The sequence below is a fragment of the Chiloscyllium plagiosum genome, chromosome 34, assembly GCF_004010195.1.
Source record: "Chiloscyllium plagiosum isolate BGI_BamShark_2017 chromosome 34, ASM401019v2, whole genome shotgun sequence".
NCBI classification, from domain to species: Eukaryota; Metazoa; Chordata; class Chondrichthyes; order Orectolobiformes; family Hemiscylliidae; genus Chiloscyllium; species Chiloscyllium plagiosum.
In genome coordinates, this window is record NC_057743.1 from 39,896,354 (window position 1) to 39,922,210 (window position 25,857).

At 40.6% G+C, this 25,857-nt stretch overlaps 2 protein-coding genes across 9 annotated transcripts in view; both read left to right on the forward strand.

The window, feature by feature from the left end:
- The window catches only part of mib2 (MIB E3 ubiquitin protein ligase 2), a 212,291-nt gene extending 202,007 nt beyond the window's left edge, over positions 1–10,284 (forward strand). For 7 of the 8 annotated variants that reach the window (XM_043676262.1, XM_043676263.1, XM_043676266.1 and 4 more), the window contains 2 exons: positions 1,209–1,274; positions 7,132–10,284. In XM_043676262.1, the coding sequence (XP_043532197.1) occupies positions 1,209–1,274; positions 7,132–7,373 (308 nt within the window). In that variant the 3' untranslated portion in view covers positions 7,374–10,284. The other variant, XM_043676267.1, reaches the window with a different exon arrangement.
- Positions 10,285–20,189: 9,905 nt separating this feature from the next.
- The window catches only part of mmp23ba (matrix metallopeptidase 23ba), a 36,478-nt gene continuing 30,810 nt past the window's right edge, over positions 20,190–25,857 (forward strand). Inside the window, exon 1 of the mRNA XM_043676272.1 lies at positions 20,190–20,215. The gene's annotated coding sequence lies outside the window, so the exon portion shown is untranslated. The remainder of the gene's footprint in view (positions 20,216–25,857) is intronic.

Here is a 25,857-nt window from a genome sequence, read left to right on the forward strand (position 1 = left end):
TTCAGCTATTCGAGAATTTGGAAGGGTACTGCATGGAGAAGAGAAGGTTGAGAGGAAACACGTGTTTAAAAGCATGTAGTGTGGAGAGTACATCGTTGGAAGGATCAAGAAGCAGACGGCATAAATTCAAGGAGGCTGGCAAAAGAAGCAGTGGAGACGGAAGAGAATGTCTCTGAATGAAATCACCATGTCACAGTCTATGATGTTTTAAGGAGTATACTTCATTTGAGAAAGCAGTGTTTAATTTGTTCTGTTTTTTTTTCCCCAAAGTCTGCCTTTTTAATAAGTATCACCATTCTCTGCAAAATGGGCTGCGTCCAGCATCCCCACCATCAAAGGCGTAGTGCTGAGGTACAAGATGTATACAGTTTTGAGCTCTAGCGAAAAGAGATCATGCCCGAGTACTTGGGTTGGCTCCTTCCAAAAAGGACGTCAGCAGAGCATCTTCCACCACCCTCAAGCCCACCGCCACTCCCTGTCTTGGTGCTGTTTGGGATCGATAGTGTCAGTGGTGGCTCACTAGACTCTTTATTCATGTTGCCACTGCATGAAGCAAAACAGTAATGAGGATTTCACAAGCTTTATAGCTAAGACAGGAGAGTAAAACCGGGGCAGGGTGGCGTGACAGCAGTATTTATTCCAACCTAAATTTTCTTCAGTCTATCTCCCAGTTTTAAATTCAGGCAGTTTAGCGAAGGAAAGTACAACCTTTGATTTCGAAGACTATGTTCTCGGGATGATGTATATTGGTGACTGGTAAATTAATCATTTATTGTCTGGTTTTCATGGTATGTTAGATGATTCACTCTCAAATACTGATGATGCCTAAGCAAGTAATTGCATATGCATCAGTACAATCCCCAAATAAATAATGCTAGTTACTCAAAATGTGCAAACTGCTCTGTTCAGAGAGAAAAGAGAATGTGTTTGCCACTGGCTACACCCGCAAAACAATGGAACTCGATGACCAACCATTATCGCACCCAGCTAACTAACTAGATAGTCATGTTGGAAAGTACAAAATCAACTAAAAATCATTAACTCATCTGGTTTAATGAATTCAAGGTATTTTTGTGAAACTCTTCAAGTGCACAGAGCATGCTAATCTCTAATAAACTCACTATATTCACTGTGTGGCAAGAAATTTTAAATGAAATGGTAGATGTGTTGCAGGTGCTGATTTCTGACATTTCTTCTTTCATTCACAGAGTGTTCTGTAAGAATGAAGAAATGTATCAAATGCCAAGTGTCTATTACAAAGAAAATTAGACATGGTAATGTATTTACGTCATTCATTATTGAAATATTATTTGTCACGACAGGGAGAATAAAGTGTTTCTTCTTGAGTAGCAACATAATTGTAATAACTTAGGTGAATTCTGTTCCGATGACCAGGAATACTTATTACTCTAAATAACACCACCAGCTCGGTGATTTGCAGGTTTTATATTCAAATGGATGACATTATGGTATATGTTTTACACGATGAATGGATTTTGTGATGGAGTTCTCCATTGGTAATAGCTAGCAGGTTGGGGGTGTCTGAGGAATATGACTGGTGTTTTGTCTAAAATAGCACGTCATTGCTGTGTAGGAATCCATCTCCAGGCAAACTAACCTCCCCTAATGACAGCAGGTGTGCTTGAGACTCAGTCAAAGCAGAGATTAAAATGGATATGTTCCAAGTTTGAGAGTTCGGCACAGTGTAGGGATGGTTCTTAATGCAAGAAGGAAAACCTTTTCTTCAGATAAAATTAGCTATCAACAGCTGTCATCAAAGTACTTTTTCATTGTATTGGTCTCATTTCCATCATTATGAAATGATTAATTTATCCAAATTAGTATTTGTCCAAGTTTATTGTTGGTAGAGCTTTGATTTAATCAGACCTAAGCATTCAAACAATCAACTCCTTTTAAAATTTGTTAACTACAGTAACAAATTAACTTCTCAGTTCTTCCTTGTTGTGAGTGCTTTCAAGGGTGAAGGAGAACGTATCAGTTATCAGAAAAGCTGTAACTGAACTAAAGGTTTCCTTCACAAGCAAGTATCCTTGTGTAACACATGCTGCGTTTAAAAGCAAGATAAAGCAAAGTAATGGTGTTAGATGACATTGTTCTCTGAACACTTCATATACTAGCAGCAGTTATTGGTGTGAGGAAATCAATTCATTAGCAGTATGGCAGAGTGGACCTTTTTAACATTTTCTTTCTTTAAATCTGGATGTTGAATGATACAATTGGCCTATTCTCCTAATTATCTACCTGCTGCCCCTCAGCAAATGTGTCTATTTCACCACTTCCCCTCTCTGCCCCTCCACTGCCGCTAACTGTCATACTGATTTGTCTAATATTCACTGCTGGATGCATGGTACTTTCTGTCAACCAAACCAAGTACCTTCAGTCCCCACTGCAAACCACCATCTAAAGCCCTCTTGGTGACTACTAAAGGCTGAACGAGATTGTTTGTGCCCTTTGTATCACACTTGGTTGAGCAGTGTCCTTTAGAAGATGATATAATTGCCCTTAGTCTGGCCTGCATGTGACTCCAGATCCATAGCAATGTGGTTGACTCTTAAACTGGCTTCTGGGCAATGAGAGATGGACAATAAATGCTGACTTAGCCAGCACCCACATCCCGTGAATAAACCAAAAAAACCCACTAAACCTAAAGATGCACTTTCAATTTAATGTGTATCATCATTAAGATCACATCACCCAACACCACCATGCCTCAGCTCACGTGATGCTGAAAGTCTCACCTGTACTTCTGTTATGCCCAGCTTTAACTACTGTACTGCACAACTTGCTGTCCCCTCACATTCTCCCCTCCACAGACATGAGATCATCCAAAACTCTCCTACCCAAATTCTTATTCCAATTTTTGTTCACCAGTTATCCCCGAGCTTGCTGATCTACTGTGTCTCACACAGTTGATTTTTAAAATTCTCATTCTTGTTCACATCCTCATGGTTTTGTCCTCCTCTCTATATAATCTAAATCAGTCACGCCACAATGCTCCATTCTGGCCCCTTAAGTATTCCAATTTTATAATCCATCAGCGCTGTCTGTGCTTTCCTCAACCAAGGGACGGAACTCTTCAGTACTCTCCCAACCCTCTACCTTTCTCTGTCTTTAGTTGCTCCTTAATACTACCTCATTGAGGAAGTCTTCAGCCTCTAACAACTTCATGCGATTATGATAAATTTGTTTTATAATGCTCCAGTGAAGCTTCTTGGGATGTTTATTACAATTTGTTCTTCAGAAGTGACAACAAAGCCATTTGGGTAAGTTTGAAGGCTCGTGTTCTTTTGGAAGAAAGAAATCAACTCGACATTGAGCTGATGGTCCCTTCAAAATCCAGGTTTCTATGTAAAGAATTTTTCGGTAAATCATCTGGCACTCTGTCAATTATCATGTGACTGAATTGGCACAGAGTTAAACAAAAGAACGGTCAACAAGTTAATCATAGGGTGAATAAGTTTGTTCTTATGATTATGTATTCAAGCAATTCAGTTTTAGTTCAGCATGGGCTGGAGTGAAGGAGACACCTTCATTCACAGTTGGAATCTTGGATGTTGGCTAAAAAGGTTAAAATTCGTTAACGAATAGATTTGGCCAACAGTGAGTCAAATTTCTGGTACCATACTGTTAAGGGTGAGTTTTAGATGCAAAGCTCCGAAGTTAAAATACATTAGAACCAAGAGAGTTCTGACAGAGGTAGCTCTACTTAAGATGCTAGAGAAATTTACATTGAGTGGGGAGTTTTCAACCATGGGGTGATTGGGAGAGATTTGTTAGGAAAACGTGGCCCTTAAAATCTCGACCTTTCTCTGAATCTTCAATGCAGCATTCAGACCAAGTGCTTCATCTTTCAATTTTTGATAATTATCTGACTCAAGTGTTGGACTGCAAGTCAAATGGTGGTAGAGGGAAAGTAAATTTAAGGAATTTGAGATTGTGACTGCATTTGTTGTACTTTTTAATGTATTTAGCTGTTTACGATAGAGTATTTATTAGGTTTCATGCACTTTGATTTTGGAATAGTAAAATTATTTTGAATTAAACCGTGTATCTTGTGGCTTTATTTTTTTCAGTAAATATCTGGGTTTTTTGAATCTTAAGAGACAGTGTTTTTTACCAAGTTTGTACAAATTTATTTTAGAAATTGTAACCAGTAGAAATATCACCTGCTCTTACATTGACTATATTATTCCCAATCAATGAATTGGAATGTAATTTTTCTTAGAAACCAGAAGTGGCAATGTCATGCGAATTGAATATTCCCTACTTATTTATGGCGAAGATCTTTTATCTTTCTAATCAGCTTGAAGATTGTTTTAGGGATTGTATCAGATCAAAATGATAACACATGCTTGTGATTTCAGTGTGTTTTCCTAAAAATGGAAGCCTAGGTGAAAGAACGAGGCCAGTAGTTCACGACATCCCCTATGTGAAAAGAGTAGAAGAGAACACAAGGTAATTGAGAAACTAATAGGATAAGTGGGAAGGCAAACTGTTCCCATGAGAGTAAGTAAAAGAGTAAGATTGAGGAGGAGAAAGAGAGAATTTTAAAGTTTGACACCCAAAGACAGAAACAGTCTGAGCTTCCTGAGGGAAGTTCTTGGACTATATCTAATGCTGTTTCACAATGGCACAATCCATTCTTTATCATTCACCAGCGCCCACAGAGACATTGTGCAGCAATCTGGAGCGATCAGGAGTCTGATCTGTTTTGGAGAAACCAATAGAGGATCTGGGACTTGTGTGTGCAGGACATGCAGTAGCCTGTTTCTTCAACAGATTGAAGACTCCTAATTGAGTCTAAATCCGGAAATAAAAGTAAGAAAAGTTAATTCAATGTAAAATCATCAACAGAAAATGAGAGAAACTGGTAAAGTATTGGTAAAAGAAGAGAAATCAAATGGACAGAAGTGTTTTATTTGTATTTTCAATTATTGTTGAAAACCTAAATTAAATCTGAAAAAAATCAGACTTCATACATTAAGTGCCAGAGAGATTATTTAGGAGTAATTAAGACTTCTCCAAAGTACTTGGGCATTGACTTCAATATGAGCAGTCCGGCCATAACATTTTCTGGCCTGTTTAATGAATATGTAGTGGATAAATAACCCACAACATCCCAACTTCATTGTGATTTATTTCCTTGCTAATGAGCAAGACAAATCAGACCTTTCTGATTCTGTCATTTAACCACCCATACGCAGACTCCAGAACTTGCTGTTCAATTTACTGTTGGACTGTAATGGGCACTATTCGCTTCACTGCAATACTTATCCAAAACTAGGGTCATTGCTGTCCACATAGCAGTACTTCAATGTAATCTGATTTTGATGTGGTGTTGGTTGGAAGGAAGAATGTTTGTTGAGGCATTGGGAGAATTCTTTGCTCTCCTTTCAATAGTGAGGTGAGATGAGATATATTCAGCTGCTGTGACATGAGACCAGAGATGGGAGACAGTGGCATAGTGTTAATGTCATTAATCTAGTAATCCAACACTCCAATATTCTGGGGCCAAGGGTTTGAGTCGCAAAATGACAAATGATGAAAATTGAATTCAATAAGAAATCCAAAAAGCTATTCTAATGGCAACCATGTGACAGCTGTTGATTGCTATAAAAAAAATCTGATTCACTAATTTCCTTTTGGGAAGGTAAACCTCCATCTTTAACTGGTCTGGCCTCCAAATTCACAGCGGTGTGGTTGACTCTTTACTGCCTTCTGGGCAGTTAGGGATGGGCAATAAATGCTGGCTTGGCCAATATAGCTCACATCCCTTGCATGAATCATAAACTAAAAACCTTCCTTAGGTAATTAACACCATTAGGGCTCATGAAGAAGCCACTTTATAAGTTTTTTAAAAAAATCTTTTAGCAAGATTTTACCAAGACTCGAGCAGCTGTCGGGCACCAATCCGAGTGAGTGAAGGTGGCTTCAGGGTCAGCTGAAAAGCTGCAATTTGAAATGGCACTGCAGAGGCTGAACATGAAGAGGAGTCTTGCACCACTATGTAAAAAATGTGACCATTTTAAATAAATTACCAGTCAACCGCCTCTTCCCCCCCCCCCCCCCCCCCTCCAATCCCCCAAACTGCTCTCTTGACCCAGCTGTATTCTGAAATGTGGAGATTTCAATATTGCCAACTTTTCTTCCAGACCAGTTGCCTGAGCAAGTGAAAGTAAGATCTGCTGTTTGACTGATCTACCTCTGTTCCAGTGTCTTTGCTGGCTCTTCGGACCCACAGACCTGTCTGTTAGACTGTTAACTCCCCAGTACAGTCATAAAGTAGGTGCTTCCTGTTTTGCATCCAGGGCAGGTTCACAAGCCAGATTTGAATCCACCTCTTGATTCCTACCTCCATCAAGAAAATTCATCCCCTGGTGTCTTTAGTACATCCATGTATGGCAGAAAGGGCTGGCCACAGCACTAATAGAGCAGTTTGGCACATAATTTTTGTTTGATTTCCCATGCTTAAAGTCAGAAGTGGGACTTGAACCCGCAACCTTCCAATTCAGGCAATTGGAATCTTTCAGCTGTGCCAAGCTCTAACTTTCAGGTCTGGTCTTGTTATAGAGAGGATCAGGAAGACAGAATCTACTGTTAGAACATGGAACAAATAATTATAGTAAGAGATTTGTTGATACTGATGTTCCACAGTAAGGTGAATCCTTGCCCTAATTCTAAACATTTCTATAAATAAGTATTAAAATGGCTTTTGACGTTATAGCATCTTTTTGATTCAATGGACAGCTATTTGGATTTTGTTTCTATTTAAAGCTATTTAAAAGTATGCAGTTTTAGTCATAAGACATTAATCAAATATTATTTAAATCCAGTACGTCCAGATCTAAGGAGTAATTTCTATTACCAGCCAATTATTCAATCTGGCAGATATTTTCGACGTAGATTCATGCAGATGGGCCTATGAAACAGAGCTGGATGGAACACATAACTTGTACTTTTGTCTGTATTAAAGACTGAGTTACTGGCTCTGACAAGTCATTTTCAAAATTCACCATATTCAATTCCATTTGTGCAAATCTTATTATTGACACTCTAGAGCTGCTAGTACACATATTAACAACAGACTGACGGAATGTTTTCGTCTGGCAGATAATACAGAAGTTGAAAGCAGCTCCAATGCTGAACCTCCAGACCAGAGAAAACTGTTGGAACAGCTCCAGTCTCGATACAGACAGATGGAGGAAAGGATAACGTGCCCTATATGCATTGACAACCAGATTAAACTGGTGTTCCAGTGTGGCCATGGTTCCTGTCTAGAATGCAGTGTTGCCCTGAAAGCGTGCCCTATTTGTCGTCAGAACATTCGGGAACGCATACAGATTTTTGTTTGATGCATGGCAAGCCTTCTTTTCTATACCTATGTTCTTTCTGAACATTCTAAGTACTGTACCTTTTCTGTGGTACGTTGTGTTTGTGTTGGTAATCATCTTCAGATTTAGTCCTTGGCACTTTGGCATCGGTGCAGTTAGAATCCATGTGATTGAGCTCTGTACATGCTGTTTTCCAGCAAGTGACTAAAATTGCATTTTTGATAACTCGAATGCCCACTGTGCAGATTCAGTGGCTGATATGTCAACAACAAAACAGCAAAGTTGTACATAACACAAAACAAGTTTATTAGCCATTTAATGTCAGCCCTGTTAGTAGTTGCAACTGCTTGAGCAATGCACAAAGCTACAGTAAAACTAACCTTACTGTGTATGTATTTATATAAAATCTACAGTGTAATATAATCCATAATCTGACAACTGTGGTTTATGGGCAGTTGTATATATTTAAACGTTTCAGGAATATAAAATGACTCTTCAACAATTTTCAGATACGATACCAATCAACCAGTGCTAGCCTTTTACATCTGCTTCTCTATCTCGCAACAAAACAGCTTTAGAATCAAACAAATTATTTCAAATAATAAAATCATTAATTTTGAAAACTTTATTTAAAACATACCTTCTTATGACTTTGTTTATTCGATTATAGCTTGATTGGGCAATTAAAATATTACATTGAATGTTGTAGTCTTGGATATGTGGTAAAATGGCAGATGGTTGAACATGGAAGGTAACAGCTAGAATATTAAATCAATTAATCAAATATTTACACTTACAGCACAAAACTCAATGTTTATTTATAAATAGGTGGTTAATAGACTGGAACTATAATCAGGTGATTTGATTCAATCCACTATATCAAAGTGGAACAGCAAAATAAAACAGTAATGAAGATAAATTTCAAGTTTTACAGAAAATAATTGGAATTAATGCTTGTTTTGACCTGTGAACAACTAATCTTCTCACCCAGACATTCTAATATATTTATATTTAAATATTCCAGGAAAATAAAAATCAATGGAAATATGAATTGGGCATGGTTCTATCAAGGATTCCGAAACTAAGAGACCATTCACATTCTCTGGTCTAGTTTCATGTTGTTTTGCTCCCTTGAATACAGTACACAGAGGTGAGGTTAGTGAAGTAGTGAGGTTCTGAATCTGGATAACTACCGTATTGTGTTCCTTTGTAAAGGTGTTATTACTAGGTGTGCTAGTGCTATCCAGAGCAGAGCTTACATACTTTAAACTTAATGCTAGCAAACCCTTTACTATGGTTTTCTTTGGTGTCTAATTAGAATGTAAATTGTATATTAGATTTGTGAGCCTGTGGTTCAACCTAAAATTTTAAGACTTAGCAAGATTGTGGTATGATATCATTGTATAGTAAAAATCTTTATTTAGCCTGAGAAGGTTACTACATTGAATCACAATGTTTAAGTAATTTCAAACTCCGGAGGAAAACATACAAAATGCAATCAATTCATCAGGGCAAGATGAAGATTCTCAAGTTTATAATTTTCATAAATTTGTTGAAAAAGCTAGAATATATATATGGTGTTTTCATCGTAAAAACAAAATTCAAAGAAAATTGCATTGACAAGAGATTCTACCTTTCAATGTGATGTCTATATACCATTATCTCGGGACTAAATTGTCTGTTTATTTGAATTGAAAGACTTTGAACAAATATTATTCCGACTGGCAGTATCATTTTCATCAAGAAAGTGATCTAACAATGGAAGTTGGGATTTGAAGAAGACTATGCCAACATTTGGAGATGATTGTTGCATTTTGTGAGTTTACTTTTGCGAGATATATTCCATCAATTTAAACCATAAAGGTACAAGTTTCACTCATGACTTTGGTCAAGATAACAAATTTGCAACCACAAATTGGAAAAGTAAAGTAGATTGGTATAATTTGCTTGGTGTATAGATAATGTTGCTTGATCTGTTAGTATGCATTACATTTTTTTAAAAACAAATAAAATTATTGGAATGTCATTTAGCTGAAATGTTGCTTAGCTCAACAGCCTTCATGAAGTTGAATTTTACAGATTATGGGACAACAGGCTCCATGTGCCAAACAGATTGTATCACTGTGGAAAGTGTATGGTCAGGAATTGCTGTTTAAATAAACTTGCAGTTCCTAAATGCCTGGCTTTCTTGTGCACATTCCTCCTTGATCTTAAAATCCTTCTTGAAATTAAAGAAAGTGCATACGACAAAATGATTTTTGAATCTTGGATCAATGAAGGATGATTTTGTTACTCATCTCTTGGAGTTCATGGAAGATGTAAACCAGAGTCTGTTTTGGGAGAAGGGGTGGCAGGACCATTCTCACCATTGCTGAACTTTATGGTTTTCTATTTGTGAAGACAGACTAGCCAAACCAACCCAAAATTTGACTTTTTAGTAATGAATCACAATTTCAGGAATTGATGAACCAATTAGGAAAGCATTAGCAGTGTTGTGAAGAACACAGTGAAGATGATTTGATAGCAGTGATTTCTAGTACATCATGTTGGTAGGAAGCCCTCAGCTCTGTTATTTCTGCAAGTACGATTTAGCAGATCCTTTAATTGCAGGATAGTGGAGGAAAGTTGCTATAAACAACCTTTGTGGACTTCAGAGGTTAGCAAGAGACTGAGTGTTAGTGCATTGTCTGCTCCTTTACACATTTTAACAATGAGAGAGGTTTTATGCTTGGAAGAATTGAACAGAAAGATTAGTGAAAACTGTTACAGCAAATAGAATGGAAAATGTTAGACTCCAGCACTTTGTTCTTATATTTTTAGCTTGCCATCTACACTGGGAGTTTTGTTCTCATGATCGTCTTGTTTCCTGCAGGGTTACTGTATCCTTATGTTGAAGTTCAAAACTGTGAATAAATTATTTTGAATTACTGTTGTGATTAATGACTCTGGTTACATTAAAATAAAGAGCATTTATTTACTTCATATATATTAACATTTGAAAGAAACTTTTCAAACAGTATGTTCCTGAATTTCTGTCTTTCAGATGTGAATTATTACTGTATGCGACATTACTCTGTTCCTGGTGGGTGTTGCACCATTAAATAATAGTGAAATTATGTCAAGAATGGTGCTTATTAGAACACACATTGTTGGATCAGCTCAGCAGGCCTGACAGCATCTATGGAGAGAAATCAGTTAATGTTTCAGATTCAATGACCCTTCTCCACAGCCAGAAATTGGACCCAAAACAATTTCTCTCCACAGAGGCTGCCAGACTTGCTGAGCTTTTCCTGCAATTTCTGTTTTTGTTTCTGATTTCCAGTGTCAAAAGTTCTTTCAGTTTTTGTTGTTGGATCATATCCATTTGTTAAGAGAACTTTTATGCTTGAGAGCATTTACTGATTTACGTTCGCAGCCATCCTGAAGATTGTCAGGTAGTTTTGATTCTCAAGATAGGTAAGGAATTCAGTAAATTTTTCTGATCTGCCTCTCTGTACCAATGTCTGAAAGAGTCGAAGCACTACAGATAAACTTTTACCAGGGTCAGATTCAGCACATTATCTCGGAGTGTGGGCCAACCCCCTGTAAGATCATGCGGGTCTGGGAGATACAGTACTTGTGGTTTTAGCTGATAGCCTGGCATCTTGCCTTCCAGCAGAAATTTGTAAGAAATTCAGATTTTGTTCAAAAGAATTAATACTTGATGGCCATTTCATACATATTTTATTAAGTTATTGAAGGAAACCAGTAAGATTCTGAGGAGACTTGACAGGGTAAATGTTGAAAATTTCCTCTTGTGAGAGAAACGAACTTGTTGTGGGAGAAGCAAGTTTAAAACTAAAGAGTTGGCAAGATCCATTTGGGGAAAGTGTACTGGTATTCAGTTCCACTGCTCCTGGAGTTGTCACAAGAGTTAAAGATTTAATAAATCACTCAAAGCTCTTCTATTTACTTGTCTGATGAACTCAGGTTAACAAATCATTGATCAGGTTTCTGAACTTAACAAGAAACTAATAAGTATTGCAAAGAAATCAGTTCTAACTACAGAAGAATGAAATAGATGAGGTCAATAGCAAGGATCTTTTTCTGAGGGTGGGGCAGTTCAAACCATGGGGCTTAATTTTAAGGTGAGAGGATAAATTTTATGAAGGGTGTAAGGCGCAATTTTTCTTTTATACTGTGGTTTGTGTATGCAATAAACTGTTAGAGGAAGTGGCAGATATAGGTACAGTTACAATATTTGAAAGACATTTTTATAAGTGCATGAATAGAAAAGGTTTGGAACATTATGGGCCAAACTCAGGTTAATGAGACTAGTTTAATTTGGGTAACTTGGTCAGCATGGACAAATTGGACCGAAAAGTCTGTTTCCATGCTGTCTGACTCTCTGAAATATGAATTCTCAACATATAACTCTGCTTAGCTTAAGCTGCACACTCTAAACCCCTACATACACGTACGCAGGCAAAGACAAGCAAACAAACATAGATGTTAAAGAAGGAGGGAAAATATTGGGGGAGGACAGTTCAATAGCACCACTCCACAGGATTGGATGAGGTAGCCGTATTTCGAAATCCATTTAGTTCTTTGCTGAAGACACAGGTTGGTTGACACATTAATTGGTTTTTAGTCACGTGTCAGAGGTGGCATCTCATAGCAAACATGAGCTACCTGTTAGATATTGGTTGCTTCATTGCAGAGATTAAAAAGCTAGAGCTATCTTATGCCTTTGTATACACTCCATCACATGCACGCACATGCATCCCTCTATGTGTGCGAGCGCGCGCACACACACACACACACACAGTTAGTGCAGCTACTCCTTCCACAGCCTTAAGTTCAAAGCAGTTCTTTTCCCATTTTGGTCCACAATTAAAAATGAAGAATGTAATGGAAAATTAACAAAATTAATCTTTATTGTGAAATCTGTAAAAGAATACCTTCCTAAGTCAATTTAATGCAGATAGCTTGAATTCTGTGAACAGACAGCCTGTCTTTGCAGGTTTTGCAAACAATCTGTTTTGGCAGAGTCAGGGGAAAACACAAGGGCAGTAGCAGTTTTTTCAACAGTAAAGGAATGGGAAAGCAACTCCTTATGTGGAAAAGGGCTTAAACTGTTCCCAAGCTGATTGTCCTTGAGGTGAGATGAGGCTGAGCGAAGTATGGTATAAAGGAAACGTGAATGATAGTCTGGACCCCTTCCATAAGGCATTTTGTCAAGTGCAGAGGGTCCCTTTGCAAAGGCCTGTAATAAAGATTTTCTTTGCTCTTGCTAGCATTTGAGTCGGGTCGATTTAATATCAACAACAGTAAACTTGGGGGCTCGTCCGGGACTCCGCGACTGGGTGAGATTCTGAGGATTCCCAAGAGGCGCAGGCGCCAGCGCCTTGAAGGTCTTTCACTTCATCTCGAGGGCTGAATTGGCCCCTTTGTGTGAGAGGACTGGGAATCTGTGGATCACCCTGGCGCCAGGGTCCGAACTGAATAAGGTCGGGGTAGGAGTCGTTGCTTAAGTAATCCTATATAGACACGCATTCTAAGAGAATAAATGAATCAGGAAAAGAGTTCAGTAAACTCTCGCGTGGTATTTGAGCAAAAGTCAGGGGAAAGGATTGCCGTCTCTAGAGTGTTTAAGGGTGGTGTTAGACTTGGAACCACCACTGGCTGAGCTGGACTTGCCAAAGACGTACCGGGTACGTGGTGTCTTGGTTTACGAAAACCAAGGCATTGAGGTGGGCATGCCCAATGCGAGAGGGGACCTCTGGAGGTAAAAATCAAGTCAAAGGGAAAAAGATAACGGTACTGCGAGAGAGAGAGGGAGGGAGCTGAACACTTTTCCAGTAACACTGAAAATGGGTTCCGGCAAGAGCAAACAAAGAGGGTCCACAGAGGAATTGGAATAGCCAACCAAAAATACAGTACATGTCAAATAATTATGGCCCAGAGTCTGTAAAGCAGTTAGAATTGTGGATCAAGGAATGTGGTTTTCCGAACGGGGCAAGTTTTAGTGAAAGGCAGTTGGAAGTATTGAGGTCGAGGTTGGAGGAGGGAGAGAAAGAGAAATGAAAGGGAAAAATAGAACCTGTGAATTGGAGTGCTTATAACATGTGGAAGGCTGAGGCTGATACCAGAGAAAGGAAATCTCAAGTAAAAGATAGATCAAATAGGCATACAAACACTAGTGCACATGCAGACAGGTGCAGAAAACAACCTAATAAAGCTGTACAGTGTCTTAAGTCTGTTCCAGATCCTCACCTTGATGACTGTCCTTCGCGGTCTGCAGCCCCCCCCTACGAGATCCACCTGGCGAAGGTTCCACATCAGCAGTCATCGCCTCGGGGTCTGCTGGATCATCGATAGCAAATCGTACCCACAACCTACTGAAGCAAGAAGCTCAAAATGGCAATAGCCGCTCCAAGACGGAAAGGCACCCAGGGTCTGCTCGCAATCTCCCCACGATGGATGATGAGTCAGATGGTGAGTGGTTTGGTGTGTGATCATCTTGCCAGGTAGCTCTGCAAGCCCCAATGGTTGAAGTTGCAGGTCCAGAAGGGTGCCCAGTGCTGGTCCACTGACCATGGACCATGAAGGATTTGGAAAGTGCCTATGGGTAGTTGCCTCACTCACACAAGGTTGGAGGTAATAAGTTCTGTACTGAGTTCTGTCCAACGTCACATGAGATGAGATGTCTCCTGGGACGAAAACTGGGCACTGATGTCACCAAAATCAAGTATAGATGGCCAGCTGTAAACGTCCATACCAGATCAACCGACCCGCAAGCGGAAGAGAACGGAGACTTTGATGCTTTTGTTGCAGCGCTGGTGACTGCCTGTGGGGAGGTATTCCCAGTGCGAATGGACATGACCAAAATTGCAATGTGTAAACAACAAGGTGAGACAGTGTCCCAGTATCTTACGTGCCTCACCGAAGTCCATAACGCCCAGAGTGGACTGAGACCACCTGACGACATAACGGCGGCAGAAATCACACACATGAAGCACATCTGAGGAGCAGCTACATCAATGGAATGAAAGACGAAATAGCGAAGAAGGTAAAGGACACATATATTACCTGGGACATGGGAAAGCTGAATTTGATAGAACAGCATGCGATACGTGCTGAAAAATTGCTTACCCAAGAGAAGGATAAGTGGAAACTAAAGATGGAACAGCAATCGCATAAAGTTCAGCTTACTCTGATGCAGATGGTCGCCCAGCTGTTGGAGGGAGGTGGTGTGGAAAAAGAGAGGAAGAGGCGCTGGCAGAGGTAGATCTGGCGGGTGCTTTGTGGAGCAATGGACCACTGGGCGAGACAGTGCCCACACAGCCTCAACTGACCCTGGAGGCTGGACAGCAAGGTGACTGACAGGGGAAGGCTGAGGTGGAAGTGGGCAGCCCAGAAGGTACAGGTAAGCCTCTTTCCTCTAGGCTTGGCAACAAAGACTCGCCTATGCTAATCTCTTCTACTAACCTTACTGGCACTGAGACATGTCCCACCTCTATATTGAGCGCTGAGATTGCGAAGTGTGGACAATATATCCAATAAAACAACGATGCGTATCAGTCGATGCCTACCTCTATGTTATATGTGGAAGGTACACCGGTTACCTTTTTGGTAGATATAGGGGCAACATATTCAGTCCTTAAATCAAGCCAGTTCAGAGAGTCAATGTCAATAGAGTTGAGTGGAAGGTTCCTGAACTCAATGGGTGCATCAGGAGTCGTGCTACGAGAGAGATTCACGTGTCCTTGCAGAGCACAATACCTGTTAAAACCAGAGGCCAAAGAAGGAATTACTCCAGTCTTTGAATCCCTCCTAAAGGCTGGAGTGATAATCCCCTGTGAGAACTCACCGGTGAGAACCCCCATTTTTCCAATCAAAAAAGCAAACATTCCAGGTGAACTGGAGGAATGGAGGTTTGTTCAAGACCTGCAGGCAGTCAATAGCACTGTTGTCCAGTGCGCCCCAAATGTTCCTAACCCCTCTATTAGCTCAAATTCCACTGGACAGTGAATGGTTCTCTGTTGTGGATTTAGCAAATGCCTTCTTTAGTGTAACCGGTGCACCCACATAGTCCATTCCGGTTCACTTTTTCATTCAAAGGGAAATCATATACCTTCGCGTGACTTTGTCAAGGTTACTGTGAGTCCGCCATCATATATAATGAGGCTCCAGACAGGAGTCTGGAGACTCTTTGTTTTAACCCTGGGATCAGCGCTTCCCGAGCAAAAGACAGCGCACATGTCGGCAGCACGTTGGCTGAGATACAATACTGTGTTATTGGCGATGTCTAACTTTGCAAAAAGCGATGTAACGTCCTTAACCCTGCTAGCCTTCTCCCCACAGAAGGAGATGGAGACCCACCTGATTGTGTCGCTGTAACTAATGAAATATGCAGCCCCAGACCAGATTTGCAGGTTTCACCACTCCAGGATATGGATATGGAGTTTTTTGTGGGCGGGTCAGCATTCAAGAGCAAGGAGACAGGCCAAAACTGTGTTGAATATGCTGTAGTGACTACCCATGAGGTAGTCAAAGCGGGATCACTCCCTTCTCATCTGTCAGCGTAAGCAGTGGAGCTGATTGCCTTGACTGAGGTATGTAAATTGGCTGAGGGAAAGACAGTGAATACTTACACCAGTAGCAGATATGCATTCGGGGTTGTACATGATTTTGGAACCCTGTGGAAACACAGGGGCTTCTTAACCTCCAGCGGAAAGCCTATCACACACCATGGCCTGATTTCTGACCACCTGGAAGCGGTCCTATTGCCCAAATCAATTTGTGTGTGTGTAAATGTGAAGCCCACACAAAAAAATAATGATTCTAATGCGAGGCCAGACTCTGCAGCAAGAACGACAGCCCAGCAGCTGCCAAGTGATCAGATTGACGTGTATGACAAACATTTGTACCCCAACAGCAGATGTACGGGAGTTACAGTCACAGGCCTCGCCGAGAGACAAGTGTGAGTGGATGAAAGCAGGGTGCAGTGTGAGGGAAGGAGTATGGTGTGGCCCCAATGGTAAACCCTGTCTACAACAATCGTTATTTCTATTCTATGCCAAACTGACACATGGTAAGGACCATGTATCAAAAGATGGGGGATGTATGACAGTATTTCAGCACACTGGTCGACTAAGGGATTTACACATTACTCCCAGAAATATTGTGAACGATGTGTTATCTGTGCCACTAGTAGGCAGGGGAATACAGATGAGACTGGCACACCCCAAAGCCCTTTGAACATTTACAGATGGATTTTATTGAACTAACACCCAGCAAAAGGAAAAGGTATTGTCTGGTAATAGTCGATGTGTTTTCCAAATGGGTGGAAGCATTCCCCACGTCTAAACAGGATGCCAGAGCAGTAGCCAAGGCTCTGATAACTGAAATAATCCCATGATGGGGCAACCCTGAAAGGCTCAGTAGCGACAATGGGACACCATTTGCCAATAATGCCCTACAGCAGATCAGTGATTATTTGGGAATAAACATGTGACAACACTGTACCTACCATCCAGTGAGCGGGTGGAGCAGTGGAAAGAGAAAATTGCTACCTTTAAAAAAAAAAATTTTAATTGACAAAATGTTGTGAGGAACTAGGGGTGGCATGGACAAAGACACTTCCAATTGTGCTAGTATATATGAGATCTCAGAGGAGAGGAAGAGCTAATTTTGTTTGGTAGGCCACACAAACCAATTGGCCCAAGACCTAAGCTAAGACTGATAACAGGCCGCTGTGAGGATGAGATACTGTTTTACTGTATAAAACTCTCTGCACTTTTATCTCAAATACAGAATCGAGTGAAAGCAGCACTACCCCAACTAGCAGGAGGGAAGCTGCATGATCTAGAACCAGGAGACTGGATAGTGGTGAAAGACTTCAGGAGGAAAAACTGGAAGGCGAAGAGGTGGCTGGGACCATTTCATGTGCTCCTTACAACACATAAAGCTGTTAAGATCGCCGATTTTTAGTTATCTGGCTCTGTTTTTTTTTTAAAATCTGGCTCTTTTATTTGGTTGTTGTCCTTGTTGTCATAAAATGACAAAACTGGGAAATATAATGGAAAATTAACATTTATTGTGAAATTTATAAAAGAATACCTTCCTAAGTCAATTTAATGCAGATAGCCTGACTTTACTGAATTCTGTGAACAGACAGCCTGTCCTTGCAAGTTTTGCAAACAATCTAATTCGGCACAGTCAGGGAAAAACACAAGGGCAGTAGCAGTTTTTTTTTCAACAGTACAGGAATGGGAAAACAACTCCTTCTGTGGAAAAGGGCTTGAACTGTTCCCAAGCTGATTGTCCTTCAGGTGAGAAAGGCTGATGAGCGAAGTATGGTATAAAGGGAACATGTGAATGATACTTGGGGCCCCTTGCATAAGGCATTTTGTCAAGTGCAGAGGGTCCCTTTGCAAAGGCCTGTAATAAAATTTTTCTTTGCTCTTGCTAGCATTTGAGTCGAGAGGATTTAATTTCCACAACAAAGAAAAATGCAAAGATGATAGGATTCCCCCATTTAAGAAAGATGCAGTTTTTTCTCCCCTCAAGTTAAGTTCATTTCCGGGATGTGGGAGTTGCTGGCTACATTTAATTGTTCAGTTTAAGATTCAACCACATTGCTGTAGGTCTGGAGTTGAATGTCGGCCAGGCTAGGTAAGGATGGCAGATTTTCTTCCCTAAAGAATGTTAGTTCTTTCTTGACAATCAGCACTGGTTTCATTAGACTCTTGATTCTGATTCTGCTCTGCTATGGTGGGATTTGAACCTTGGTCTCTGGGTTAATAGTTGTGATAAAACCACTATCCTCCATCTGTAGTTAGTCTTTAAAGTTTTCTTTCCCAGAGAGCTGTGGAGGCTGGGTCTTTGAATATATTTAAACGAAAGTTTGATTTTTTTGATTGACAAGGGAGCTAAGGGTGAGGCAGAACAGACCAGAAGGTTGGGTGCTCAGATCCACCATAATTTATTCAATGGCAGAGCAAGCTCGATGGACTGCACAGCCGCCTCCTCGAATTCCACATCTTCTGATGATGACACTTCATTATCAGATTCCTGGAGTTAATTATTGGTTTAACTGGAATCTTCATTGAATTGAAATGGTTTTATATCACTGAATAAATATCTTTCAAACATGAAATGTAAGATATTTCTTTGGAATTAAAAATCCTTCATTGTCTTCAATAAACACGATAAAGTGCACACAGTTAGATCCCCTGGGTAGACTTACCACTGAGTGTGGTTTTTGAGTGTGGGAATGTGTGTGGTTTTTTTCCATATGTTCTAGTTTCATGAAAGGTTATTATTGGTGTTCTAAAAGTACACTTGGCTGATTACACAGTCACCTCACAGATTTCTCTTTATAGTAATTCTCTCCCCTTAAATCTGTTCTTGCGGATAATGGCCATGAGCTGCTTTGGCCTTTGAGGGATTTTGACGGCAGCTATTCTAAGAAAAGCATATTATCCCACCCTGATAGCTGTCCTTTCTACTTGGCCACATCCTCTCCCCCCTCACCCCACCCCCATTGCCAAACTACCTCTTGCTGCTGCCTTTCCCATCTGCAAAACAGTCCTGGAGTATTTCCAAACATGTAGCAACTCACAGCTGCAAAGGAGGAGATGCAGAAAACAAAATGGTGTTCGTGTCCTTGGCCCTAAAAGATGAGCTGCCAATCACCTGTTGACAATTAAAAGCTACTTCTGTCCCCGATTGTATTCACTTAGTTTCAGCCACAAGTGAGATATATTCGACTTCATAATGATGCCTTGTAACGTTTTATCACCACAACTTGCTTCTATTATCTCCCTCCTTCCTCACATGCAACAAGAGAAGGTAGGTGTGGCAGATAATGAACCTGCAAAGCAACTGAGTCCATCTAAAGGTGTGTCATTATACACTTCATTCAAACAAAGCGCCAATGCATTTTTAATGTGCTTGTGGATAGGAGTGTCACTTGCTCAGCCAGTATTTATTGGCCAGCGTTTATTGCCCATCCCTAATTGCCCAAGAGCAGTTAAGAATCAATCACATATACTTACTTGAGAGGGATCAATGAAACCAACAGTTGGGTTTTCAGGTGGTTACAAAAGGTCATAGTGAAGACCAGGACAATGATGAGTTCATGTTGGAGGGTACAGCTTGGTGCACCCAAGACCCTGATGAGCCCGGGAGGTGACTGATGAAGAGAATCACTGTGCAACAGAAAATGTGAAGCCTCCAAAGTAGAGCTACCATGATTGCAGGGAGGTGGCTGGACTTGCCCTTCAGCAATTGTGTCACAGTTGTATTAAAATGATATTTTCCTCTATCAATAAGAGTGGTCAGCAGCATTGATAATCTTTGCATACCTTGACTGTGGCATTAAATTCTGGATGCCAGGCAGTCACTTTAAATATGTTGACAGATCACGGCATCAATCTACGTCAGTGTATTCTCGAGCACGATGGAAGAAATGAAGTTCAGCACAACAATGAGATGAATGGGGACATGGAAATGGGTTGGGGCTGCCATTCAAAGTATTTATATATCTTGCCATCCACTCGGGCAACAGCCAGCATATTGCATTGTCTTCCAATGGCTAACCTGCTTCTTCACCAGTGCAGGGGGAGCAGTCTTTGGCAGGATTCTCATTGGCTCGAAAACCCTGAGGACGTCAATAGTCTGTCTCGTCCTCTGTAACAGCTATAGATTTTACACCATGTATGACATAGAAAAAGGAAAAGTAAAATGTTGCAGTTGCAAAACATTGCATGCAGTAGTCCAAGAAAGCACTCTATGATAAATTTTTCTTTGTAAATAACTTGTGTCAATGTTCTTTTTCAGCATTTCCTGCCTAGTCCTTTCTCAGGCATTTGGAGGTAAGAGGCCTTCCAGCTGATTTGGTTTTTGATGTTTTGATTTCAATTTTCAAGCACATGCAGCATTTTGATTTTGTTGTTCCCAAATTCTTGTTGGATTCCAGTATGTCAGTTTTTTGCCGGGGACAATGAAAGAGCCATTAATTGGTCAGTAGTTTGCACAGCAAAGCTGTGAGCTATGATCTAAATGAATCACCGAAACAATTTGTCAGTAATCATTATTCCAGCCCATTATTGATAACTGGGGAAGTTTTTGGCTTATATCACAGAAGACCTCCCGATATGATTAATTCATTACCAGGTATGGTAAGTAGTTTCCGGATGGACAAAAAGCCAGGTTGAACTATATCTTTAATAGAATTCCTTTGAAGATTAAGGCAGACCTTTCTCAAGACCAGCAGATCTTCTTGGTTGAAGTTATTTGAAGTGAGAGTTGGTTGGGGCCTCTGAAATTCAAATGATATAATTGGCAATTACCTTTGACAAAAGTGAGAGTTGCCCCATTATTTACTAATTTATATTGTGTTATTGAACCTCAGTGAAGTAGCATTTAAGGAGGACTCTACATTCTATGGGGGATGTCCATATTTTAGTGTGGGGCATTGACCAATGATTTTGCATGACAACTAAAGTTGGGAATTAACTATAAATGATGCTGTATATAAAGAGGTTACAATTCTTCAAGGGTAAACACTTAACAGGAGCAAGAGTAGTTCTTATACTTCACTGATGCTGCTCCAACATTCAATAACAACAGATCTGATGCTCACTGTTCCTCTAACGAAGCTGTCCTATTATGGAATCAGACTAAATTTCATTCCTAGCATTTTCTGTTTTTATTTCAAAGCTTTTATTAAACTTTCTTCTGTTGTGGTTGGATACAGGTTTAGATGTAACTCTGTATAAATTTGTTGATTTAGATGAAACGCTTTCCACAAATTTAACCCAAATGACTATACTGTGCCCTTATTCATGGGGTAGGTATCTGCGTTGTGACTTCAGAATAGTACATCCGTCATATATTCTGGCTTTATTGGAAAATGTATCCAAAATTTGGTGGTGACATAGCAATGGTAATATGTATTGTTATCAATAATGATCTGTAGGTATATTTGTTGAGATTAACATTGAAGAAGAAAGCTCCATAAATGAGACCAGATTGGGATGTCTGGTTGGCGCAGATGTGTTGGGCCGAAGGGTCTGTTTCTGTGCTTGTAGGACTCTGCCAACAAAATGACAATGTCAGTGATTAAGATACTCATTATGCTGGAATTGGTACCCGGGAGGTACCAACCTATTTTTATTAGTGAACATTGTTCTCAAAAAATAAGAGTCTCTGAGTGACTGGCACTTCAAGTGGGAATGCAGAAATGTACCATAGGGTTTACATAGAACAAAGAAAAATACAGCGCAGTACAGGCCCTTTGGCCCTCGATGTTGCGCCGATACAAGCCCACCTAACCTATACTAGCCCACTATCCTCCATATGCCTATCCAATGCCTGTTTAAATGCCCATAAAGAGGGAGAGTCCACCACTGCTACTGGCAGGGCATTCCATGAACTCACAAATCGCTGAGTAAAGGATCTACCCCTAACATCTGTCCTATACCTACCACCCCTTAATTTAAAGCTATGCCCCCTCGTAATAGCTGACTCCATACGTGGAAAAAGGTTCTCATGGTCAACCCTATCTAAACCCCTAATCATCATGTATACCTCTATCAAGTCGCCCCTAAACCTTCTTTTCTCCAATGAAAACAGCCCCAAGTGCCTCAGCCTTTCCTCATACGATCTTCCTACCATACCAGGCAACATCCTGGTAAACCTCCTCTGCACCCGTTCCAGTGCCTCCACATCCTTCCTATAGTATGGCGACCAAAACTGCACACAGTACTCCAGATGCGGCCGTACCAGAGTCTTATACAACTGCAACATGACCTCAGGGCTCCGGAACTCAATTCCTCTACCAATAAAAGCCAGTACGCCATATGCCGCCTTCACCGCACTATTTATCTGGGTGGCAACTTTCAGAGATCTGTGTACATGGGCACCAAGATCCCTCTGCTCATCCACACTACCAAGTATCCGACCATTAGCCCAGTACCCCGTCTTTTTGTTACTCTTACCAAAGTGAATAACCTCACACTTACCTACATTGAACTCCATTTGCCACCTTTCTGCCCAGCTCTGCAACTTATCTATATCCCACTGTAACCTGACACATCCTTCCTCACTGTCAACAACTCCACCGACTTTCGTATCATCCGCAAACTTGCTCACCCAACCTTCTAGCCCCTCCTCCAGGTCATTTATAAAAATGACAAACAGCAATGGTCCCAAAACAGATCCTTGCGGAACACCGCTAGTAACTGCTAAGAGGTTTAGCAAGAGACGAGAAGGTGCAATGACGTGGTATATGGGCTCCTCCTTTCTGGAAGTTCCCCTAATTTCTCCCCAGAATATGGAAAGTTGTTCCCTGCTCAAAACTTGCTGTTATTTTCCCAAGTGCTATTTAAATGTTTTCTCGTGATATTAAGTCTTACGCACAAAAGCAAGCCAAATTCAATTTGGCCAATTATCACCCCGTTCATCTACTCTAGATCATTAAAGTGATGGAAGGTGTTATCAACAGTGCTATCAAGCAGCAGTAACTTGCTGAATGATGCCTGGCTTGGGTTCTGCCAGGACCACTCAGCTCTTGCCCTATTACAGTCTTGATTCAAACATGGACAAGCAAGGTGAGGGCAGAGTGCTAGTCCTTGACTTCAAGGCCAAATTTGACCAAATGTGTCATCAAGGACCCCTTGCAGAATTGGAGTCACTGAGAATTGGAGTCATATCTGGTACAACAGAAGACCGTTGTCGTTGTTAAACGTCAGTCTTCTCAACTCCAGGACGTTTCTGCAGCAGTTCCTCTGAGTAATGTCCTCGGCCAAACCAGCTTCATCAACAACTTTCTTTTTCTCATAATGTCAGAATTGGGGATGATTGCACAATGTTCAGCACCATTCACAACTCCTCAGGCTGAAGAAGTCAATGTACAAATGCAGCAAGACCTGGAAAATACCCAGACCTGGGCTGGCAAGTGACAGTAAGATTTGTGCAAAGCAATGATCAGCTCCCAAAACAATCTAACCATCATCCTTTGGCATTCATTAGCATAACTGTCACTGAATCCCCCACTGTCAACATCCTGGATGTTACCATGAACCAGAAACAAAGTGCACTCGCCATATAAACACAAACGAAAGCAGAAGTTTCTGGAAAAGCACAGCAGTTCTGCAGCATCTATGAAGAGAAATCAAAGTTAATGTTTCAGGTCCAATGACCCTTTCTCATGTGAACACAGTGGCTACAAGGTCAAAGGCTAGGAATCCTGCAGAAGGTATCTCCCCTCCTGACTCCCCAAAGCCTGAGTATCATCTACAAGGCACAAGTGAAGGTGTGATGGAATATTCCCCATTTGTTCTTCAGCGCAACACTGAAGAAGCTTGACACCATCCAGGACAAAACAGTCCACCTAATTAGCACCACATCCACAAGCATCCACTCCCTCACCACAGATACTCAGTAGCAGCAGTGTGATCATCTACAAGGTGCACTGCAGAAATTCACAAAGGCTCTTAGACAGCATCTTGCAAACCCATGATTGTTTCCATCAAGAGGGATACAGGGCAGCAGGCATATGGGAACACCACCACCTACAAATTTACCTTTGAGCCACTCACCATCCTAACTCAAAAGTATATCGCTGCTTCTTCAGTGTCGCTGGGTCAAAATCCTGGAACAAATTCTATCTCTGGGGCATTGTGGGTCTACAGTATGTGGTCTACAGAGGTTCAACAAGCAGCTCACCATCACCTTCTCAAGGGTAACTGGGGCTGACATAAATGTGGGTCAGCAGCACATTCCCATGAATTAAGATAAATCAATTTTGTAATTTGTTGCTGCCAGTGTGTATTTAGTGCTGTATTTAATCCCAAACAAGTATTATTTTCTTTAATGAATAAGTAATGGCCAGGATAACCTCAATTATCAAATAACTGGTGTATTTCTTATTACAATGATATTATTACATTGCTAATATTCTAATTGTTGAAACATTACAATGATTGATTGTATTCCAATACGGTTTAGCACTCCCCTATTTATTTCGCAGCCCCCTTCCTCTCCCTTAGTCCCGATGAAAGGTTTCAATCTGAAACGTCAACTCCTCATTTCCTCTGATGCTGTTTGACCTACTGTGCTTTTTCCAGCTCCACTCTTTTATCCACTGACTCTCCAGCATCTGCAGTCCCCACTATCTCTAAGTTGATAAGCAAAGTAATGCAACCAATTTTTGATATTTTAACCACTGAGCCATTCAATTGCAGATGCATTGATTGTAATATGTTAGTGTGATAGGAATAAATAAAGGAGTATGTGTTAAATAGAGCAGTAAGCTGAAATTGAAATGATCAGGCTACCACGAATAAGTTTATAAAGCTGACAACTCAGAGCTCAGCTGTACTTAAAATAGAACAAAATCCAATGAAGCAAATCACTCATTAAGGACGTTTAAGGAAAAATCCTACACGTTCCAGTAGGCTGTAAAGTTATTTTTCTCTGTTGTAAATATTGTAAGATACTATTTCGAGAAATTAGTTAAACTGAAAATATATTCTGGCAACCTGCAAATCACACCCTGGAACATGTTTATAAATGGAAGCATGTATTGTGTTTGGATACCTCTATATTATTTTTTCCTTTGTATGTAAGGAAAGGACAGATTTTTGAATGCTAAGGGATTCAAGGGATATGGGAATAATATGGGAAGACACGACTGAGGTAGATAATCAGGTAATCGTAGATGGTGAAACAACGTTTAAAGGTCAAATAAACTGCTCTTGTTCCTATTGTGGTCTTGTGAAAATGTATGTTAGCAGGCAGAATGTACCAGCTTGCAGAAGCATAGTGGACAAGAGTAAAGAGTTTTTACTGTTTTCATGGAGTAGACAGACCGTTTCTAGTTGTAGGAAGGCAACACTAAAGGTCATCAATTATGAATTGATCACCGAGAAATCAAATAGAAAATTCAAGTGAACTAATGAATGGTGAGAACTTGGAACTAGCTAGCATATGGAGTGATTGAGATGAATGGTTTAGATCAGTACTTCACAAATGATTTAATCTTCAGGTCACTTAAGTGGGTTAAAAGACCCTGAAGATTATCCACTGATCCTAGCCCAGCCAATTTCACCTGCCTCTGCTGAGAAACTTACCAGAAGTTAAGGGAAGAGTGGTGTTGCTTTGATAAATGTTAACAAAATGGCCTGGTTCTAAGCTAGAGCGTCTCAGTCTTATGAGAGAAAGTGAGGACTGCAGATGCTGGAGATCAGAGCTGAAAATGTGTTGCTGGAAAAGCGCAGCAGGTCAGGCAGCATCCAAGGAACAGGAGAATCGATGTTTCGGGCATTCCTGAAGAAGGGCTTATGCCCGAAACGTCGATTCTCCTGTTCCTTGGATGCTGCCTGACCTGCTGCGCTTTTCCAGCAACACATTTTCAGTCTCAGTCTTATGCCTGGCTGTATGTTTGATTGGTTCCTCTTTGTTATCAGCCCACAGGTGTTTAAAATCTGATCTTGCAGCTGTGTATTGTAGC